This window comes from Pipra filicauda, unplaced genomic scaffold (assembly GCF_003945595.2).
Source record: "Pipra filicauda isolate LSUMZ 115617 unplaced genomic scaffold, ASM394559v2 scaffold3_size10097308_pilon, whole genome shotgun sequence".
Taxonomy (NCBI): Eukaryota; Metazoa; Chordata; class Aves; order Passeriformes; family Pipridae; genus Pipra; species Pipra filicauda.
In genome coordinates this window covers 481,580-497,803 of record NW_024104532.1, presented here as the reverse complement: position 1 = coordinate 497,803, position 16,224 = coordinate 481,580, and the positions used below count along the sequence as shown (strand labels likewise).

Below are 16,224 nucleotides of genomic sequence, written 5' to 3'. Positions count from 1 at the left end.
TGGATTTACAGTGTGAAACAAACTTCCTTTGTCCAAACAAGATGCTTCTTGAAGAAATGGCTATTTTGGGCTGGGTGGTTTTTATTTTAATGGCTTTTCAAAGGGCAGAACTGGTTCGCACGAAGCCACTCCAAATGTTTCCAAGCAAAGTTTAAGAGAAAACTGGAGTTTCACTTAAGTGTGTTTTAATGGGGAAGGCTTGTTTTTCCTTCATGTTCCCTGCTCTTCTTGGAAAACCAGGAGCCAAGTGCAGAAATGTCTTCAGCTCACAGTAAACTATTTTGTTTCAGTTTTGAGAACTAGGGAGGGATCAGCATTTTTACGGGAGCAATTTATTTCCTTCCAATAAGCTCCATTTCAGACAGTTTTTTTCCTCCAGAGCACATTAGGAGGAGTCACATATTTATTGTATATATTAATACACAATAAAAGCGTTATTCTTTGGAGGTCTGGGTTCACTTTTCACAGCACATCCCCATCCTGTGACTCCGTGAAAGCAAGCAGATACGATGTCGATGGTGGCACCTTGTCAGCTACATTTATAAAAGCCAGTGTGGTGAGGCAGAGGGCTGCATATATCCCATGGCCAGCAGCAACTTTGCACATGAAAATATTCTCCAGATTCCCCCTTCTTTCCCCTGTTTTTGTTTTTCTGATTGTTTCTTTTTATTTTTGTTTTTGTTTGCTTGTTGGTTTTTATTTGTGGGGCCATAAAGCAAAACCCAGGGAAACCATACAAATAACTGATCCCTGGCTCTACACCCACCATGTCCTCTCCTCAAAACTTACATCCTAAAAGGGAAAATATTTGCAGCCTTGGTCTGATGCTGGTTGCATTCTTTTTTCTGCCACCTCCCATTTACAGAACAGGGGGGGAAAGGGTGGGAAAAAGCAATAAAATGATTTAAAACCCCCAGCCTCCAAATAATTTTCAGCTACAAAAAAGTCTTAGCAGAGGCTTGTTAATTCTTAAAACCATCTCAATCTGCAAAAAACCAACCTTGGAAAACCCATCTCAAGCCTCTTGCTGTAACCTGTGACTGGCCTGGCAGCTGCACAGACATCTCAGAATGCAGTGGGGGAAACCAAAGGAAAACCAGCCCCTCTGCTCTCATGGGAGTGAGGAGTAACTCCTGCGCCTGAGCAGAGAGAAGACCTGGGATTTTGGGAGAGCTGAAGGTAACCAGCATAATAAGGCATTACTAATTTTCCCCATCCTCGTACCTTGGCACCACTGGGAAGGTATAGCTGGACTTGGCATGAGGCTCTGTGTGATGAGAAGTGGAATTTCCCTGAAAATCTTAGGGACAAAATGAATTAAAACCCTCAGGTGGATCTGCATGGAGAGGAAGGTGGGAAGTACAGATACTGGGACATGGTCCCGCCACAGAGAGACAGGGGCAGGATGCTGTTTCCTGGCTCCAGCTGCTCCCTAGGGCCAGCACATCACACCAAGACTGTGGCACAGCAGAGCTCTGTTAAAAGCTTTCCAACCTGTTTCGGTGGCCTGGGCCACTGTCACCAGCCTTCTCCCACCACAAAGCCATTTACCTGCAATGTCACACAGACACGGTGCTGGACAGGAGGGGCCCAAACGACAAGCCAGGTCAGTGTCAGTGGACAGGAGGGAAGCCCCTCTTCCAAGGGAGGTGGGATGTCAGCATGACCAGGGAAATCCCTTGTGCATGTGGGATATTGCAGTACCTGGGCTCAGAAGGGCCCTGAGCTCAAACTCTGCCTCTTCCTGCCAAGTGATGCAAAGCAGGAGCCAACAGAGGAAAAGGTGTGAACAGAAGTCCCCACAGTGGCACCACCAGGATGAGATGGAGAGCAGAGGGAGAGGAAGAAAGATTCATCTCATGTCATGACCCACCTCCCTTTCCCCACCAGTACATACGAGATGACCCAAACCTGCACCCACAGGGGAAAACTGGAAGCAGCAAGCCGAGCTCTGCCCATCCAGGCTCTGCAGTTTGTCTCCAGCTATGCCCCAAACCAGATGCTCTCAATGAAGACGCCAGGAGCTGCCTTAATAAGCGCTTATGCAATCCTTCTCACACTGAGGAAATGTCTTTCCCAATCCGCAGCCATTAGCAGTTGGCTGATGCCCTGGAGCAGGACATTTTAGAGCCCTTGTAAATTTGCTTCGGGAATGGAAAGTGGTTGGAGGAGGGAAAGGTGCTGTTTTTTGTCAGGGACCTGCATCACCCGGAAGCTCTTCTCTGCTTCTCCCCATGAGTGGAGAGGGGCCACCACATGTGAGCCCTCAAAACCTGCCTCAGGCCAGGGGATCGAGGATGGGAGAATGAGTGGCACCTTCTACCCCGGGGTCAGCACCTGACCCCAGGGCTTTGGGGGCTAGTGTTGGTCTCAGCAGGGAATCTGGGTGGGGAAAGAAGAGGTTTTAGGGTAGAAGCATCACTCCTGCCTCAGTGCAAAACTTCCTCTTGGATTAAGAGAGGTCAACTGGAGAGTAACTGAACCAGCTCTCCATGCATGAGGCTCACCTGAGCTGCTCATAGACTGGGATTTTCTGTTATCTCCAATTACGTGTCTGTGACAGGTAATGTAATATAAACATAAATTCCCTTTAGGTAGAGCCTTCTTCCACCCATTCCCATGGCAATTCGACGGGGGAGCAAGCACTGTTTTAAGTAAGACTAGGAGCACTCGTGCCAGCTTGGAGTAACGATTTTGGGGCTGGTTCCAGCAGCGAGCGGCAAGGCTGCCATTCCCTCCCCTTTGCCTATTGTTTGCATCCAAACCTGATTGCAAATTGACATGAGCCGTCTTTGGGGAGCTGCTGGTCCGGCTGCTCCGTCAGCACAATGAGCCGTTGTTGATCCGGCCGCAGCAATTTTCCAGGTTAATTTATGGCCGCCACACCCCATTAGCGGCAATAAATGTGGAGCCCGGTTTTGCCGAAATTGTGAGTTACGATTTTTCAAATAAATACATTTTCCTATAAACCAGTGCTCTGTTTAGTTTGAGTGTTCCTCACAGACACATCCATCTACATAAAATACACAGGAGAGGAAGCTGAGCTGTGACTTTGCTCTGATGACATAGAAACTTTTGTAAACACAATGTCACTTACAGTACTAGCAAAGAGAGAGCCCAAAAAATAAACAGTGAGTGCCTGGTGCATCCCTTCAGGAGTACATGGAAAATTTAATACTTTTTTCCGTAAGGCTTTGTTTTCCTTTTGATTTATCCACGCAGGACAGTGGCTGTTTGGCCATAAATAGATGGTATTTCTGGAGGGGCAATGGTTGCAGTCATCCTGTATGTCGCCGGAGGGGTGGCGTGGGAGGCGTGTGGGCAGAGAAGATGCTGCTGAGAACAGGAGCATCCAGCCACACCACTGTGTTCACCCTCAATTCCTCCTGCTCCACTAAAGTGGGGCTTTGACAGAGTGAATCCCTCTTGGGGTTGCTTCTGTGATGCTGGTGCAGGATCAAGCAGCCCAGTGATGTAGTTTGGAGGACTCGGGCAGTGTGTGGGCACTGGAGGGCACAAGCACGAGCAAGTGTGAGCTCCCCTGCACCCCAACACTCCCCCACCCCTGTGAGACTCAAGCTGGTGCAGCAGGACACGTGGCAAACCCTGACAGGGAAGAGGGATGCCCTTAGTGGAGTTCTGCAGGACAGCCTTGACCGTGACCCCGGGGCTGAGTTTATTTCTGATCGAAATGACCAAATTTGATTTCATTCACTTCCGCAGGTTCTCTCCCTTTTCACATCACCAGGAGGGAAATAATCCCCCAGAGCAGCCTCCTGCACCTCTCCTTGAAGCAAACTCTGCTCGTGCCTCAGTTTCCCAAGGCTTTTTGCCACTGTCTCCCAAGGCCTCCAGGAGCAGAACTGTTAGGAAGGTGCTGAGTGATTATTATTGTATTATTCCAGGCAAGTGCTATAAATACCCAGGGGCACCTTTAGACACAACCCAGCTGCCCAGGGGAGCTGGCTCAACCCTGCTCTGTGCCTGTGGTGGTTGAGGAGGGAATCGAAGGCAGTGGCTGGTGTGGAGGTACCTTGGGAATAAGCTGATGGGGGGACATGGTGGGGGGCTGTGGGGTGTTGGGGATGAGACCTTACCAGCTGCACCCCAGGGCTGCAGTGGAGCTTGGGGTGGGGGGGATGTGGGTGCAGGAAGGTGCTGGGATGCTGAAGGGAGATGCTAACAAGGAAGACAAGGGGAATATTTTACAGGGCTGCAATGTAAACAGAGCTGGAGCAGAGCCCCTTTTTATGGAGTCCCTGTCCTGCCAGGGCATCTGCCAAGGCCCTGATTTACGCTCCTATTTAGATAAGGGAGCCGGAGGGGGGGAGCAGAGCTGGCGTCAAAGTCACAGGACACCCGGGGCTGCCGCTCCCCGGGCGCTGATAAGGAGGTGGCTGAGGGGCCGGGGCCAAAACCGCAGCTCCCGTCCCGGGACAGGGGACGGGTTCAGAGCTTGATGGCTCCTGCTGGGGTTGGGGTGCCGGGGTCCACGGAGACCCAGGATAACCTCACCCCCAACATTCAGCACTGGCCCCCTCACCATCACCTGGCCATGGGGGCAGGAAACCTTCCTCGGAATGAAAGCAGGTGGAGGTTGTTCTTCCTGCCATCCCAGTAAATTGCCCAATCTGAACTGCTTGGCACTTTCCCCCCATGCAAGTGGGGAGATGTGAAATTAAAGAAACTCACCAAAAGTTTGAGACGTGCTAAATTTGGACGCCATGACAAAGGCAGTCTGGTTTGATTTAGAAGGTGTCGGCATGAAAAGGGCTCTGGTTTTATTATTTTATTAAAACACGAAAGATTAGAATGATTTTCCAAAGGAAAATCAACCCTCTGGTCCCATTATTTGCTCAGCTGAGCACTTCCCAAACTCTGCAGGGTGCAGGGACCTCCGTCAGGGGGTGGATAAAGCAAGATAATGCCCAGGCTTGGGCTGGGCTTACCTGGCTCGGTGGCCAGAGGCTGGAGGTGGCTCTGGTGCACATCGTGAGGTGACAGCTCTGAGCTGGACATTGCTGTGAGTGGCCTGTGCAATGCAGGGCTAAGGGCATGAAAGGGGTATTTTTTGGGAGGGGTGTTTTCTAGAGATGGGGTTAAGTGGCACAGACTCCATCGTGCCTGCTTGCTGAATCAGGGCTTTTACAGGGTTGAGGAGAAGCTCAGTGAAGAGCCTGGCTGGTTTGTAAGGGAGAGCAGGGCTCCACAGGTCTGCCAGCATCGGGGGGTGAGGCACGAAGTGATACCCCTGAACCTCACCCAGGTGGGCACTGGCTCCCACCAGCTCTGAGCTGGGCTTGGGGATCCCACCCAGCCACGGGAGTTTTGAAGGAAATCGGGGACACGACGCCCTACCCAAGGGCTGACTCTAACGGGAGAGTAATCACTAGCAAATGTTTGGAGGGCGTTTGTTTAAAGGGGGTGGAGAAGGGGGGCTTTGCAGCAGCTGAGAACAAAGCGGGGGGAACAAAGCTGGGCAATCCGGCACGGCCGCTCCCCCCCAGACGCCAGGGCCCGGCAGAACCGGAGACCCGCTTGCACCCTGCCCCGGCCCCCCCAGCCTCCTGCCTTTGCAACTCGCCTTGTAACAACTAACGATGGAAAATCCGAGGCATTTAAGTGGCTCCCGAATCCACCCGGGAACCGTGATTGAGAGAAGTCAAATAAAATTTGTCATCTTTAAAATGCAGGAGGACGTTAATGGTGTGTTAGCCCGGATGATTAATACAAGCGCCTGCAAACAACCCTCCAACGTTTCCACCCTCCGCTGCAAGATGAATCGCTGGAAAGCGCCGTTAATCGCTAACATACCTCGGGCCCAAAGCCCCTTCCTGCCCCGCCGTGCTGTGATCGCCACCGCCGTGCCCAGCCTGTCCTCACTGGGAGTCACTGCGGCAAGAGCAGGGGTCGGCCCCAACCCCACCCGGCCGGACTGGGGGTGAAGTCCTCCTGGGAATCTGTCTCCCATGGGTGCAGAGACAAGTGGGATTGCTGTCCACTGCAGGGCCCCACACTGGGCTTGGGTTTGGGAGCTGCGGTGAAATACAAGATCCTAAACCCAGCGGGCTCCCCCCAGACCTTTCGTGACCAGGCTGTGACAGGGAAACACAGGGCAGGTCCCCACTCTCCTATCATAAATAAGTTTGTGTGTGTGGACGGTATCATTTTAGTGCATTTATGTGTCCATGCAGTGTCTCTGGATGGGTGTGCAGTGTACACACGTGTGTTTATATGCCACACGTGTGATATGTGTGTGTGTGCAGTGTGTCTGTATGTAATATACATATGGTGGCATTGTGTGTGCGGCATCTCTGTGCTGCTGGTGTATGTAATATATGTGGATGCAGTTACATGTGTGTATGTGTGTGTGTAACATGTTCGTGGTGTGTGTGTACAGCACAGATGGTTGTGCAGTGTATGCAGCATCTCTGTCTGCGGTACCTGTGAGAAACACATCCAGTGTATTTCTGTGAGCAGCACACAGCCACGGTGTAACCACACACATGTGCAGGGAGCATTTGCACAGCGTGGGTGTGCTGTACACTCCTGCAGTGCACATCTGTGTGCAGCTGTGCAACCCATGGAGCAGCCGTGGGCCATGAGCCCCATGTACCTCACACCCCATCCCTGCCATCCCGAACCCCGGGGGTGCCCAGCCCGTTTTCCCTTTGGTGCTTTCGCCCCCTCCTCTCCCCGGCTCCCCCGGTTCCCCGGGTGCGGCCCCGAGCTCCCCGCACTGCCCAGCCGGCCCCGCCGCCTCCCCGCGCTCCGCTCCCACGGGGACGAGCCTGCCCCGCGTGGGGAGTGGGGACTCGGCTCTTGGGAAGCAGAAAGCCCCCGGGGTCACTTCGGCCCCGGAGCGCGCACACGGCCCGGCCCGGCCGTCGTGGGTCCGGACACCCGCGGCTCCCCCGCCCCGCTGCCGCCTCTCGTCCCCCGCCGGAACGCGGCGGCTTTCGGGGGGCTCGGAAGCCCCCGCCCCGGGAGCGGGGATGTAAGTGCGCCGGGGCGGGGGCGGGGGTCCCCCTCAGGTCCTTCTCATCCCCTTCTCCCTGCAAGCAAGGAGCAGGCGGGGGACGAGGGCAAGCGGCGGAGGTGTGAGCCCAAACCCCCGAGCCCGTAGCGCGGCGCACGCCCCCTCCGCCGCCCCGCTCCCCCCGGGGCCCCCGAGCATCCTCCCCTGCCCACTGGCTCCGCGGCGGGGGGGCCGCGGCCCTATATAAAGGCAGGGTCTGGAGGCTCCAGAAGGGGTTAAAAAAAAACCAAAACCAAACCAAACAACAAACCCAAAACCCCAGACCCCGACCGCCCCACCCCAAACCCCACAGCAGCCTCCACCACCGCAGCCCCGCGCCGGAGCCGCGCTCCCCGCTGCCCACCGCGCCCGCCCGGCGGGGAGCGCCGCCCGCCCGGCCATGGAGCGCTGCTGAGCGGCCCCCGGGGCCAGCGGGGCGGACCATGAACCTGGTGGGGGGCTACCAGCACCACCACCACCACCACCATCACCACCACATGCTGCACGACCCTTTCCTTTTCGGGCCGGCGGCGCGGTGTCACCAGGAGCGCACCTACTTCCCCGGCTGGGTGCTCAACCCGGCCGAGGGTACCCCAGAGCTCGCCGGGCAGAGCCCGAGCTACGGCCCCGCCGAGTACGGCCCGGCCGGCCCGGGGCGGCTGGAGGCTCTCAGCGGCCGCCTGGGACGGCGAAAAGGAGTCGGGGGACCCAAGAAGGAGCGGCGGAGGACGGAGAGCATCAACAGCGCCTTCGCAGAGCTCCGTGAGTGCATCCCCAACGTGCCCGCCGACACCAAGCTCTCCAAGATCAAGACCCTGCGCCTGGCCACCAGCTACATCGCCTACCTGATGGAGGTGCTGGCCAAGGACAGCCAGCCCGGGGACACCGAGGGCTTCAAAGCCGAGCTCAAGAAGGCCGACAGCAGGGAGAACAAGAGGAAAAGGGAGACGGTAAGAGGCGGACAGGGACCTGCGTCCCCGCTCTCCGTGGGCCGGGATCGGGAGGGGAAAGCCCCGTAGCTGGGGGTGAAAAAACCTCCAAACTCTCCCAGTCCTACTGGAGCCTTTTTTTCCAGCGTAAAAAATAAATAAATTAAAAAAAAAAAATCCGTAGAGGGAAACTCGGAGGAAAATAGTCCGCCCAACTTGCCCGGAGGGTTCCCGACAGGCCGGAGAGGTTCCCGGGCGCTTTCCCCGAGGGATTAGCCGCCGGGACCGGGACCGGCCGCGGCGGAGCCTCCCCAGGTCTGTCCTTCACCTCTCCCGGGAGCTCTCCAGGGAGGAGCAGGAGCGGGAGTGTTTCGGAGCAAAGGCAGCCGCTTCTCCCCCTGCTGCAGCGGGTGGGTGGGAGAGCGGGGACCCCCAAAACCGCTTTTTATCCACGGGCTGGTAGAGCCGCTCGGAGCCGCGGGGCCCGGCTGCAGCTCTGCGGAGGGCACAAGGGTCGGGCGGGTGGCCCGGGACCCCGCTCCGTTCCTGACCGCTCCTTTCTCCCCCCTCTCCCCATCTCCTCTCCCGCAGCAACCCGAGGTCTACTCGCAGCCTCTGGGTCACGGCGAGAAGAAGCTGAAGGGCCGAACGGGTTGGCCCCAGCAGGTCTGGGCTCTGGAACTGAACCCCTGAGGGCTGTCCCGGCGCCCCGACGGCGCTCCCCGCTCGCCCCTCCATGTGCAATGTCGGAGATCCTGGCCTGGCCCCGGAGTCCATCCAGGCGCAGGATGCGGGGACCTGGCCTGGCCGCCCCCCTCCCGGACAGATGCTCCGCGGGAGAGAGGCGAGAGCGCTTTGCGGGGCCGGGTCCTGCTCGCCCCGCCGGCAGCGGGGACCGGCCGGGTCCTTTCCCCGTCGCTCCTTCCCCCGTTTGCAGTAATCGTTGCTCCTTCCCGCTGCCAGCAGCGATCGGCGGCTCCTGCCCTCCTGGGTCGGGCTGAAACGGTTCGATTCGTTTGCTGTTGTAAATACGAGTCCCCGACCCCTTCCCGACCCTGTCCGCTGCCTGACTAACGTGTGGGTGCGGTGAAACTACCTAGAGGTGCATTTGGGAACACTCCTGTGCCGGGTTTTCTACCTCAGATCTGCATGACCACTTCCCGAGGGACCGGGCGCGCCACACCACGTATTTAAAACTGAATAACTAAAAAAAAAAAAAAAAATTAAATAAAATAAAATTTAAACTTTATGCAAACGGTCTCGGGTCCGAGCCCTCTGCCTTCCCCTGCTCCGGCAATTGTGCAGTTGCAGCCAGGCCCCCTGCGCCGTCCGCGGGGCGAGGGGTGCTGCGGGATTAAGGACCCCTCTGAAGTCAGTACTCTGCTGTGGAGCCGATCCATGCGAGGGAATTCCTCCCCGGGCGCCTTGGGCAGCTCCGTGGGATCCTTTGGGACTCGTTTGTGCCGTGCTTGCTCACCCCAGGAGCTGGCGAGGCTCTACAAACACGTACCCGCAGTCTGTCCCAGGCCACGAACTTTGCCCCTGCCCTACAACCCCTTCCCTCCCGACTTAGAAGACCTACTAGAGGAACTGAACTCGTATTTGGCCTGGGGAAGGATGGCAGGATCAAGCCTCTACAGCGTCCGTATGGCACGAGCACCGGTGAGCTGTGGAGTGCCACTTTTATTGCTGCCACGCAGAGAAGCAGGACTCGGCTGCCCTTCCCTGCCCAGGCAGCTCGCCCGGCTCTGGCACCAGGAGCACTTTCTCCCAGGGATCCCCTCTTAGGCGCTGCCTTGGCCACATTTTGAAGGTACAACATCCCCTCTTCGCCATCCAAATGCGATGGATATCACGAGGCTCAGACATACGAATGCTCACACAGCCTAAAGTCATCTCTGCCACCTCTCAGGCATAAACCCTTAATAATCCTTAGTAATTAAAGCCAAATCCTCATTCCTTTATTCTGTGCACTCACGTTTCTCCTACCAGAGACTACCAAGACGTGTGTGCACAGGCTCAGGGCCTGATCCTGACTTCCCACGCCGTTGTTCCCAGAGACACCAGGATAAATCCTTACACTCGTCCGCTGCTCAGGGCAAAGAAAACCAACACAGGGAAAACTTGTACATTATTGTAGGGCTAATCTGAGAGCTCAGCAGGGAGCTTTACATTTGCTATTTGAAACCAAGCTTTTGATTGCGACCAAAGGTGTAGAAATAATGATGCAGCATCTGTAAAACGCTGACATGTCGGTCAATCTGCTTGTGCAGCCGCACACACCGAAAATACCCCAGCTCACCCATGGGGAAGCAGCTTGGGTTTTACAGCAATTTTGTGCGTGTGTACAAATACAGACGGACAGACACACAAACTTTTGGGGGTCTGGCCAGCTTAATTAAATCTTGATGAAGGATCTGGCTGCATGAATCAGTCTTCCCTCGCTCCAGAGCCGCTGCAAGGCTGCCTTCCCAGCCCCTGATCTATTTTCCGATCTCTTTGAGGTTGAGATAAAAATTGACTGCCTGAGAGAAGCAATGCCCGTAGTGGTTGGTGTTTTTTTTTTTTTTTTTTTTTTTTTTTTGTTAGAGCTATAAAAAGTTTAGCATGGTACCAATTTCAAGAGTAAAGTTAGAGAGTAGGGCATTCGTAAAACCAAACTCATTCAGGGGAAAAAAAAAAAGAAAAAGAAAAAAAAAAGAAAATGTACAGAAAATCAGCCCCAACTATCCTATTTTATGGCTGTTTCACAGTCCCTTAAAGTGCCGGGTTTTTACGGGAAAGCTCCTAAGCCATCACTAACACTGTAATCCAGCGCCTCACAAATGTATGGAGCCCCAGTCTGTTTACGTGTGCCAGCCGGTATCCCTGTATCCATACGGCACCAGTCGGGGCTGCCTCTCCGCAATGAATGAGGGAAAGGGTTAAATGGGGACCTGGGACTTGCTTTGCTTCGTGAGGCAGGGGCGACTCTGCACAGGAATCACGTCCTCGGTCCCGGCACACCAGGCTCCATCTGGAACATCGCCCGCCACCTACGGACCTTTTACTCCACCAAAAACTTCCACTGTTTTTTTATTTTACGGTTTTCCAGCTTTGCTTCTGGGAAGGGGCACCCTGCACCGCCGGGCCGATGTCCTGCATGCATCCGCAGGAATTTTGCTTTTCTTACCACAGGTTTCTGCTGGTGGTACCTGCTGGCTGCAAACTTCTAGGGAAGGTGTCCCCCGTGCCAGCCTCCCCTGCTCCTTCGGGATTTTTCAAGTGAAAACGCTCTCCGTTTCCACGGCTGCAGAGGATTTCCCTGCCCAGCAAGGGGGTTTCCGTGTGAGATATTGGCTCTGTGTTTTAGGGTAGAGTAGGTAAAAAAAAAAAAAAACAACAAAACAAGGCACTAAATATTTTCTGTAGCCAAGGACTTCCCTGTTCCCCAGAACGCTTTGGAAGGGCTGTATTTCACGGGAGCGGGTTCCATCCCACCTCGACACCGGGCACGCGGTTCCGCCGCGCCGGGGCCGGGAAGGGGAGTCCAGGCTGAGCTCAGAACCTGTTCCAGCCTAGGATGGGGTCACTCCTTCACCCCCAAAGGGAGAGGAGCTGCAGGGGAGTGGGAGCCCTGCACAGGAGCAGTTTCCCTTCCTCCGGCAGCGAACCTGAGCGGCTGGGAACGGACTCTCGGCAGCCTCTGGCAGAGCTCCCGGTGCTCCCTGCACCAGAACCGACTGGAAGAAGAACGGTTTGGCCACCAGCTTGGAATTTTTGGCTATTTAGGTGCCTAGCTCATCGGTCAGGGGAGGTGGCCCTGCACACACCTACAGCGCGACCCTGCCGTGAACTTGATGCCGTTGGGAAGCAGCTCGCTCCGGGCACGCCGGCTGGAGTCGGCAGTTGCCTGGACAGAAGCACACGCGCGCCGGGATCGCTTGGCCCGGGGCAGCATCATACGTGCCATGTTCCCTGCCGCTGGAATCCAGCCACGAGGGACGGTGGAGGGGACTCTGATGCCTGCCCTGGCCAAGGGCTGGGGGAAGAGGGGTTGTCGGGCACTTCCTAGCTCTTGCTCTGCACCCCTAGGGTTTGCTGTGCAAAGGAATGGTTCCTTTTTTGCCTTTTTTTGTTGTTGTTTTTCCCCTCCCTTTCTGCCAAGCCCAGATCCTGCTTCTTGTTGTTGTAGGTATTTATGGGCCTGTTTATCTGATCTCGGGGGAGCCTATTCTTATCTCAGAAGCAGCAAGGGAAGGGTTACACTGGACAGCTCGGTAGACAGGATGGAGCCAAATAAAATACCAATCTGACAAAAAAAAAAAAAAAAAAAAAAAAGGAAAAAAAAAAGAGAGGGGGAAGAAACACCCAGCCCCAGCCACCCGCTCACCCACGAGCACGGTCCAGGCTGCCAGCTGGATTTGCCAGCCCCAAAACAGCTGCTGGGTTCAGGCAGACAGCACAACACTGGCACAGAGCAGAGGAGAGCGTGGTGTAATGACCCTGAAAGATGGGAAGAAAAACTAATTAAAAAAGTTTCAGGTCGGTCTTACGGCCGTTCTGTTGTGATGCTGCTGTTCGCTGTTTCCTTGGGGTGAGCACAGAAATGTCCCAGCTCGGGCTCAGAGGCACAGCCGGCCCCAGCCTGGCAGGGACTCACTCGAGGTCATCCCGAAGGTCACGGCCAGGGCCAGCACTGCTGCCTCCCGTCAGAGGGCCCCTCTGGGCTGGCCCCAGCCGGTGACACAGGGCTGGGGGAGGTGTGGGACAGGGGCAGCTCCCTCCGGACAGCACCCTGGCAGGGAGCAGCAGAGAGCCCCACCTCTGCTTGGCCTGTCTGGAGCCCAGGCACCCAGCAGGGCTGGGCCAGAGTGAGTAGGATGGGATGGGATAAGATAGGATGGGGCTCGGTGGGATGTGCTGTCCTGCCATGCCAAGCAGGGGAACAAGGGCAGCCTCATGTCAGGGGTACCCCCAGTCCTTGCCCCCTCCCTACCCCACACCCCACTAATTACCGCTCGTAAGGAAGCGCCTGCTAGTTCAGGCCACTTAAGGTAGCCCCAGCCCCTCTCAGTAAGGGGAATTGGGCCATAATTTGTTTTCGGTGTCAAGATGGCGTCAAAGATAAGACAAAAATCTCCAGGTTTGGGGGCTAAAGAGACAGGAGAAATCCTGACCCGGGGCCGACCTCGGAGGAATGGCCACAAACCCCAGTGAGTCACATGGCAGGTGAAAGATTTACTGCCAGGGGAGCTTTTTGATCCTCTCCCAACACTCGGAGCCTCTTAGCCCAGTTGCCGGCTCCCAAGTCAGACTGTCTCCTGGGAGCACTGCTCAGGTGGAAAGATTTTCTATCCAGCTGAGGCCCCCCCCCCCAGATGCAAAATTCATGACATGCAACAGTTCTTCCTCAAATTTCTGTGCTCCTGGAATCATGTGATTCTGAGATTCATCTGAAGAGAAGATGCATTTCTAATCCATAGCTGTAGAAATTATATCCAAGCATGGGAAGACTCTGGAGCCACAAGGCAGATGAAGACTCTAACTTTTTTACTTTCTTGTTTTTATTTTATTTTCTAAACCAAATCCAAACTCACTGGGTTTTCACCCCTCTGGCAGTACCTGCTTGGGACTGAGCACTGAGCTCTGCCCAGGGTATATTTTTCCATGCAGCTGTCCTGTGCTGCAGTCCTGTCTCCAGTCCTGTGCTGGGAGAAGACCAAGAACCCTGCACCTTGAGACAATTTCCCCAAGACCGTTCCTCAAACAATGGACAAACTATCCATCCCATGTCCCTACCTCTCCAAAGCCAACCTGCATTGCTCCTTTATTCCAAGAAGGCTCTTCCCCCAGCGCAGAGGGTTGTGAGAAGTGTGTATTTACTCCTTTCACAAGACTTACATGCTTGGAGTGGGGTTAGCCATGGTCACCATGGTTTTCTGCAGAATGACCTGTCCTCATCCTGCTCTGTGGACAATCACCTTAGCAAGGACCTTCTCTGGCAGTGCTGATGCTTGGCTGCTGATTTTTCACTAATCTTCTCTCATGACATCTCAGCACAGCCCTCAGGTGAAGCTGGGCGGTGTGGGGTGGCACAGAAGCCCACTTGTGTCTCACACAGCAGCTGGATTTGAGATCCAGGATGGAAGCTGGCTGGGAGCTGGTGGAGCACCAGTGCCATACAGCTCAGGGCAGGACTCGGTGCCGTTCCCACAGCTCTGTGATGCTGGACGAGCCTCTCCTGGTTACTCCAAAGCTGAAGTGCAATAACAAACCTGCAGATCAGAGGGGCCCAGGAGCCAGATGGAGCTGCTGGAGCATGAGTGGGAGGCACAGGCTGGGAGGAGGGTGTTCACTGGTGAGAGGGGAGTGAGGGACAGTTACCCAGGAGGCTTGAGCTGAGAGACTGCAGAGCAAGAAACCATGCTTGGAGCCTTGCTGAGTCCTTGTGACAGATCCCTGAGGTGGGGAAGGCCCTTGTTTGCAGTTTCCTCTTCCCCTGCTTCTTCTTTTGCGTGAGGAATTCAGGTCCTGACCACCCTGAAAGACTTTACAGTAACCAGAGTAGGGGAATTTATGGCGTCACTCGTGGCTGAAAGCTGAGGGATTGAGAGGAAAAGGGTTTTTTTTCCTTAAACTGGAGCTACCTTGACAAAATTCTCATGGCCTGTGACTGACCCGCAGGAGCAGCTGAAGGGGAAGTGGGGACCAGAGCAGGCTGGTTTAATTGCCTTGGCCAGGAGCTCCTTCCCAAGCTGAGTTGTGGGAAGGAGTTATGAGTCTGAGTTAGTGCACAAAGCTTGTGTCAACTCTGAAATTCCCTCCTCTGCTCACCTCCACTGTTTGGCTTCTGCTGCTTTGGTCTGCTGGCTGATGGAGAGGAGGAGGGCAGGCTGTGCACTGGGACTCATCAGCTTGGCTCCAACTCGAGCCTGGGCTGCTGTGTTCAACAACTCACCTGACAAAATGCCCAGGAACCAAGGCAGCTGCTTAGAGCTGAACCCACACGATTCCATACCCAATGCCCTTAAGGATCTTTTAGATTTCTCGGATTGTGGCATAAAAAGGTGGGAAGGCCCTTGTGGAGATACCTTTGTTGCCTTGGGGAGTGATGAAGGACTTGGAGAGATGGGCAGCTGAGAGGAGTGGGGAAAATAGGATCAGGAAAAGGAGAGAAGGGAGGAAGACAAGGATTAGCCTGGAGAGGGACAGCATCTCCCTGGCACTATAGTTTGTCAGTACCCAGTGCTACCACTGTGCCAATGAAGGCCTTCAACCTGCTTTTCACCCCCAGGAAAAGGGAGCCAGAGAGGGCTGAGGTGAGTCAAGGCCAGCAGTAGTGAACCAAGAGCTCTGCATTTACAAGGGAGTCAGGGCTTATGGCCAGTAAAGTGGAAATTGCAGGAAAAAATTAAACAACTTGGTTCTGTTGGAAAGGTGGACTGGACAAGGAAGAGCTCAACAGTCCCATTTTGGACCAGTGGGATGCTAATGGGATGCCCATCACTGTGCTCTCTGGTCCCTGGCAGTCCATACCTGTGGTAGGAGAAGCAGCAGAGCCATCTCAGCTGCCTGACACTTCCCTCTTCCCCACAGCACCATAGTATTCCCTGCTGAGGGTGCTGTGGTGATCATGTAGTGCTTCCTGCAATACGTAAAGGCAACAGATCTTGCAGAATATTCCCCCCAAAATTAAGTAAAAGCACACTAGGGGTGTTTGAAGTACTTACAGAAGAAAACAGCACTGCCTGCAAGGGTAAGAGGTGGGAAATTGACTCCAGCTCCTGGCAGAGACTGAGTGCTCGTGGAACTGTGCAGTTATCCCTTATTGGAGAGAGGGGAAACAAATAAATTACAAAAACAAACAAACAAACAAAAAAACCAAACCAAAACAACACCCTGAGGCTGTCCCCCCCACACTCCTCCTGCTCAACCACATATCTGAGACACAAAACCATTAAAACCACATTCACATTTTTCCCCAGTCCTCTGTGCTGCCCTCTCTGCTGGGGAGAGCACAAGTGATGCCTGGTTTCCATCAAGGCTGCGAGGAGTCCGCAGGGCAGCTCACGCAGAGGATCGGACGTGTTCAATTTCAATGTCCAACCAGAGGGGAAAAAAAAAAACCCAAACCCAAACAAACCATTTTTATGATCTCCACATCCCAGCACAGCATAATCCCGCTTCCGGTCTCTGACAAGCACAGCCAGCTCCTGCCGAGGAGGCATTTTTGGGATGGGGACACGGCCCTGGTGCCCCTGGCAGCTGCCCCGGGTTCGGAGGTGCAGCTGCCGA

At 54.9% G+C, this 16,224-nt stretch overlaps 1 protein-coding gene and 1 long non-coding RNA gene across 2 annotated transcripts; one reads left to right on the top strand and one right to left on the bottom strand.

Moving 5' to 3' along the window:
- Positions 1-7,461: 7,461 nt before the first annotated feature.
- On the top strand, positions 7,462-8,641 carry HAND1 (heart and neural crest derivatives expressed 1). Its single transcript, XM_027718766.2, has 2 exons — positions 7,462-7,968; positions 8,539-8,641. Exons 1-2 carry the CDS (start codon positions 7,462-7,464, stop codon positions 8,638-8,640), a joined length of 609 nt encoding a protein of 202 aa, XP_027574567.1. The 3' UTR covers position 8,641.
- Positions 8,642-13,717: 5,076 nt separating this feature from the next.
- Positions 13,718-15,902, bottom strand: LOC120324015. Its single transcript, XR_005565006.1, has 3 exons — positions 15,660-15,902; positions 15,466-15,574; positions 13,718-14,528 (listed from the first exon to the last, which is right to left on the bottom strand). It is a non-coding gene; the product is annotated as an uncharacterized LOC120324015 (long non-coding RNA).
- Positions 15,903-16,224: the final 322 nt, after the last annotated feature.

Excerpts from the sequence above, each read along its gene's own strand:
- HAND1 (XM_027718766.2), top strand. The coding sequence starts at position 7,462 with ATGAACCTGGTGGGGGGCTACCAGCACCACCACCACCACCACCATCAC. Across the intron at positions 7,969-8,538 it reads ACAAGAGGAAAAGGGAGACG|CAACCCGAGGTCTACTCGCA; the intron begins GTAAGAGGCGGA and ends CCTCTCCCGCAG.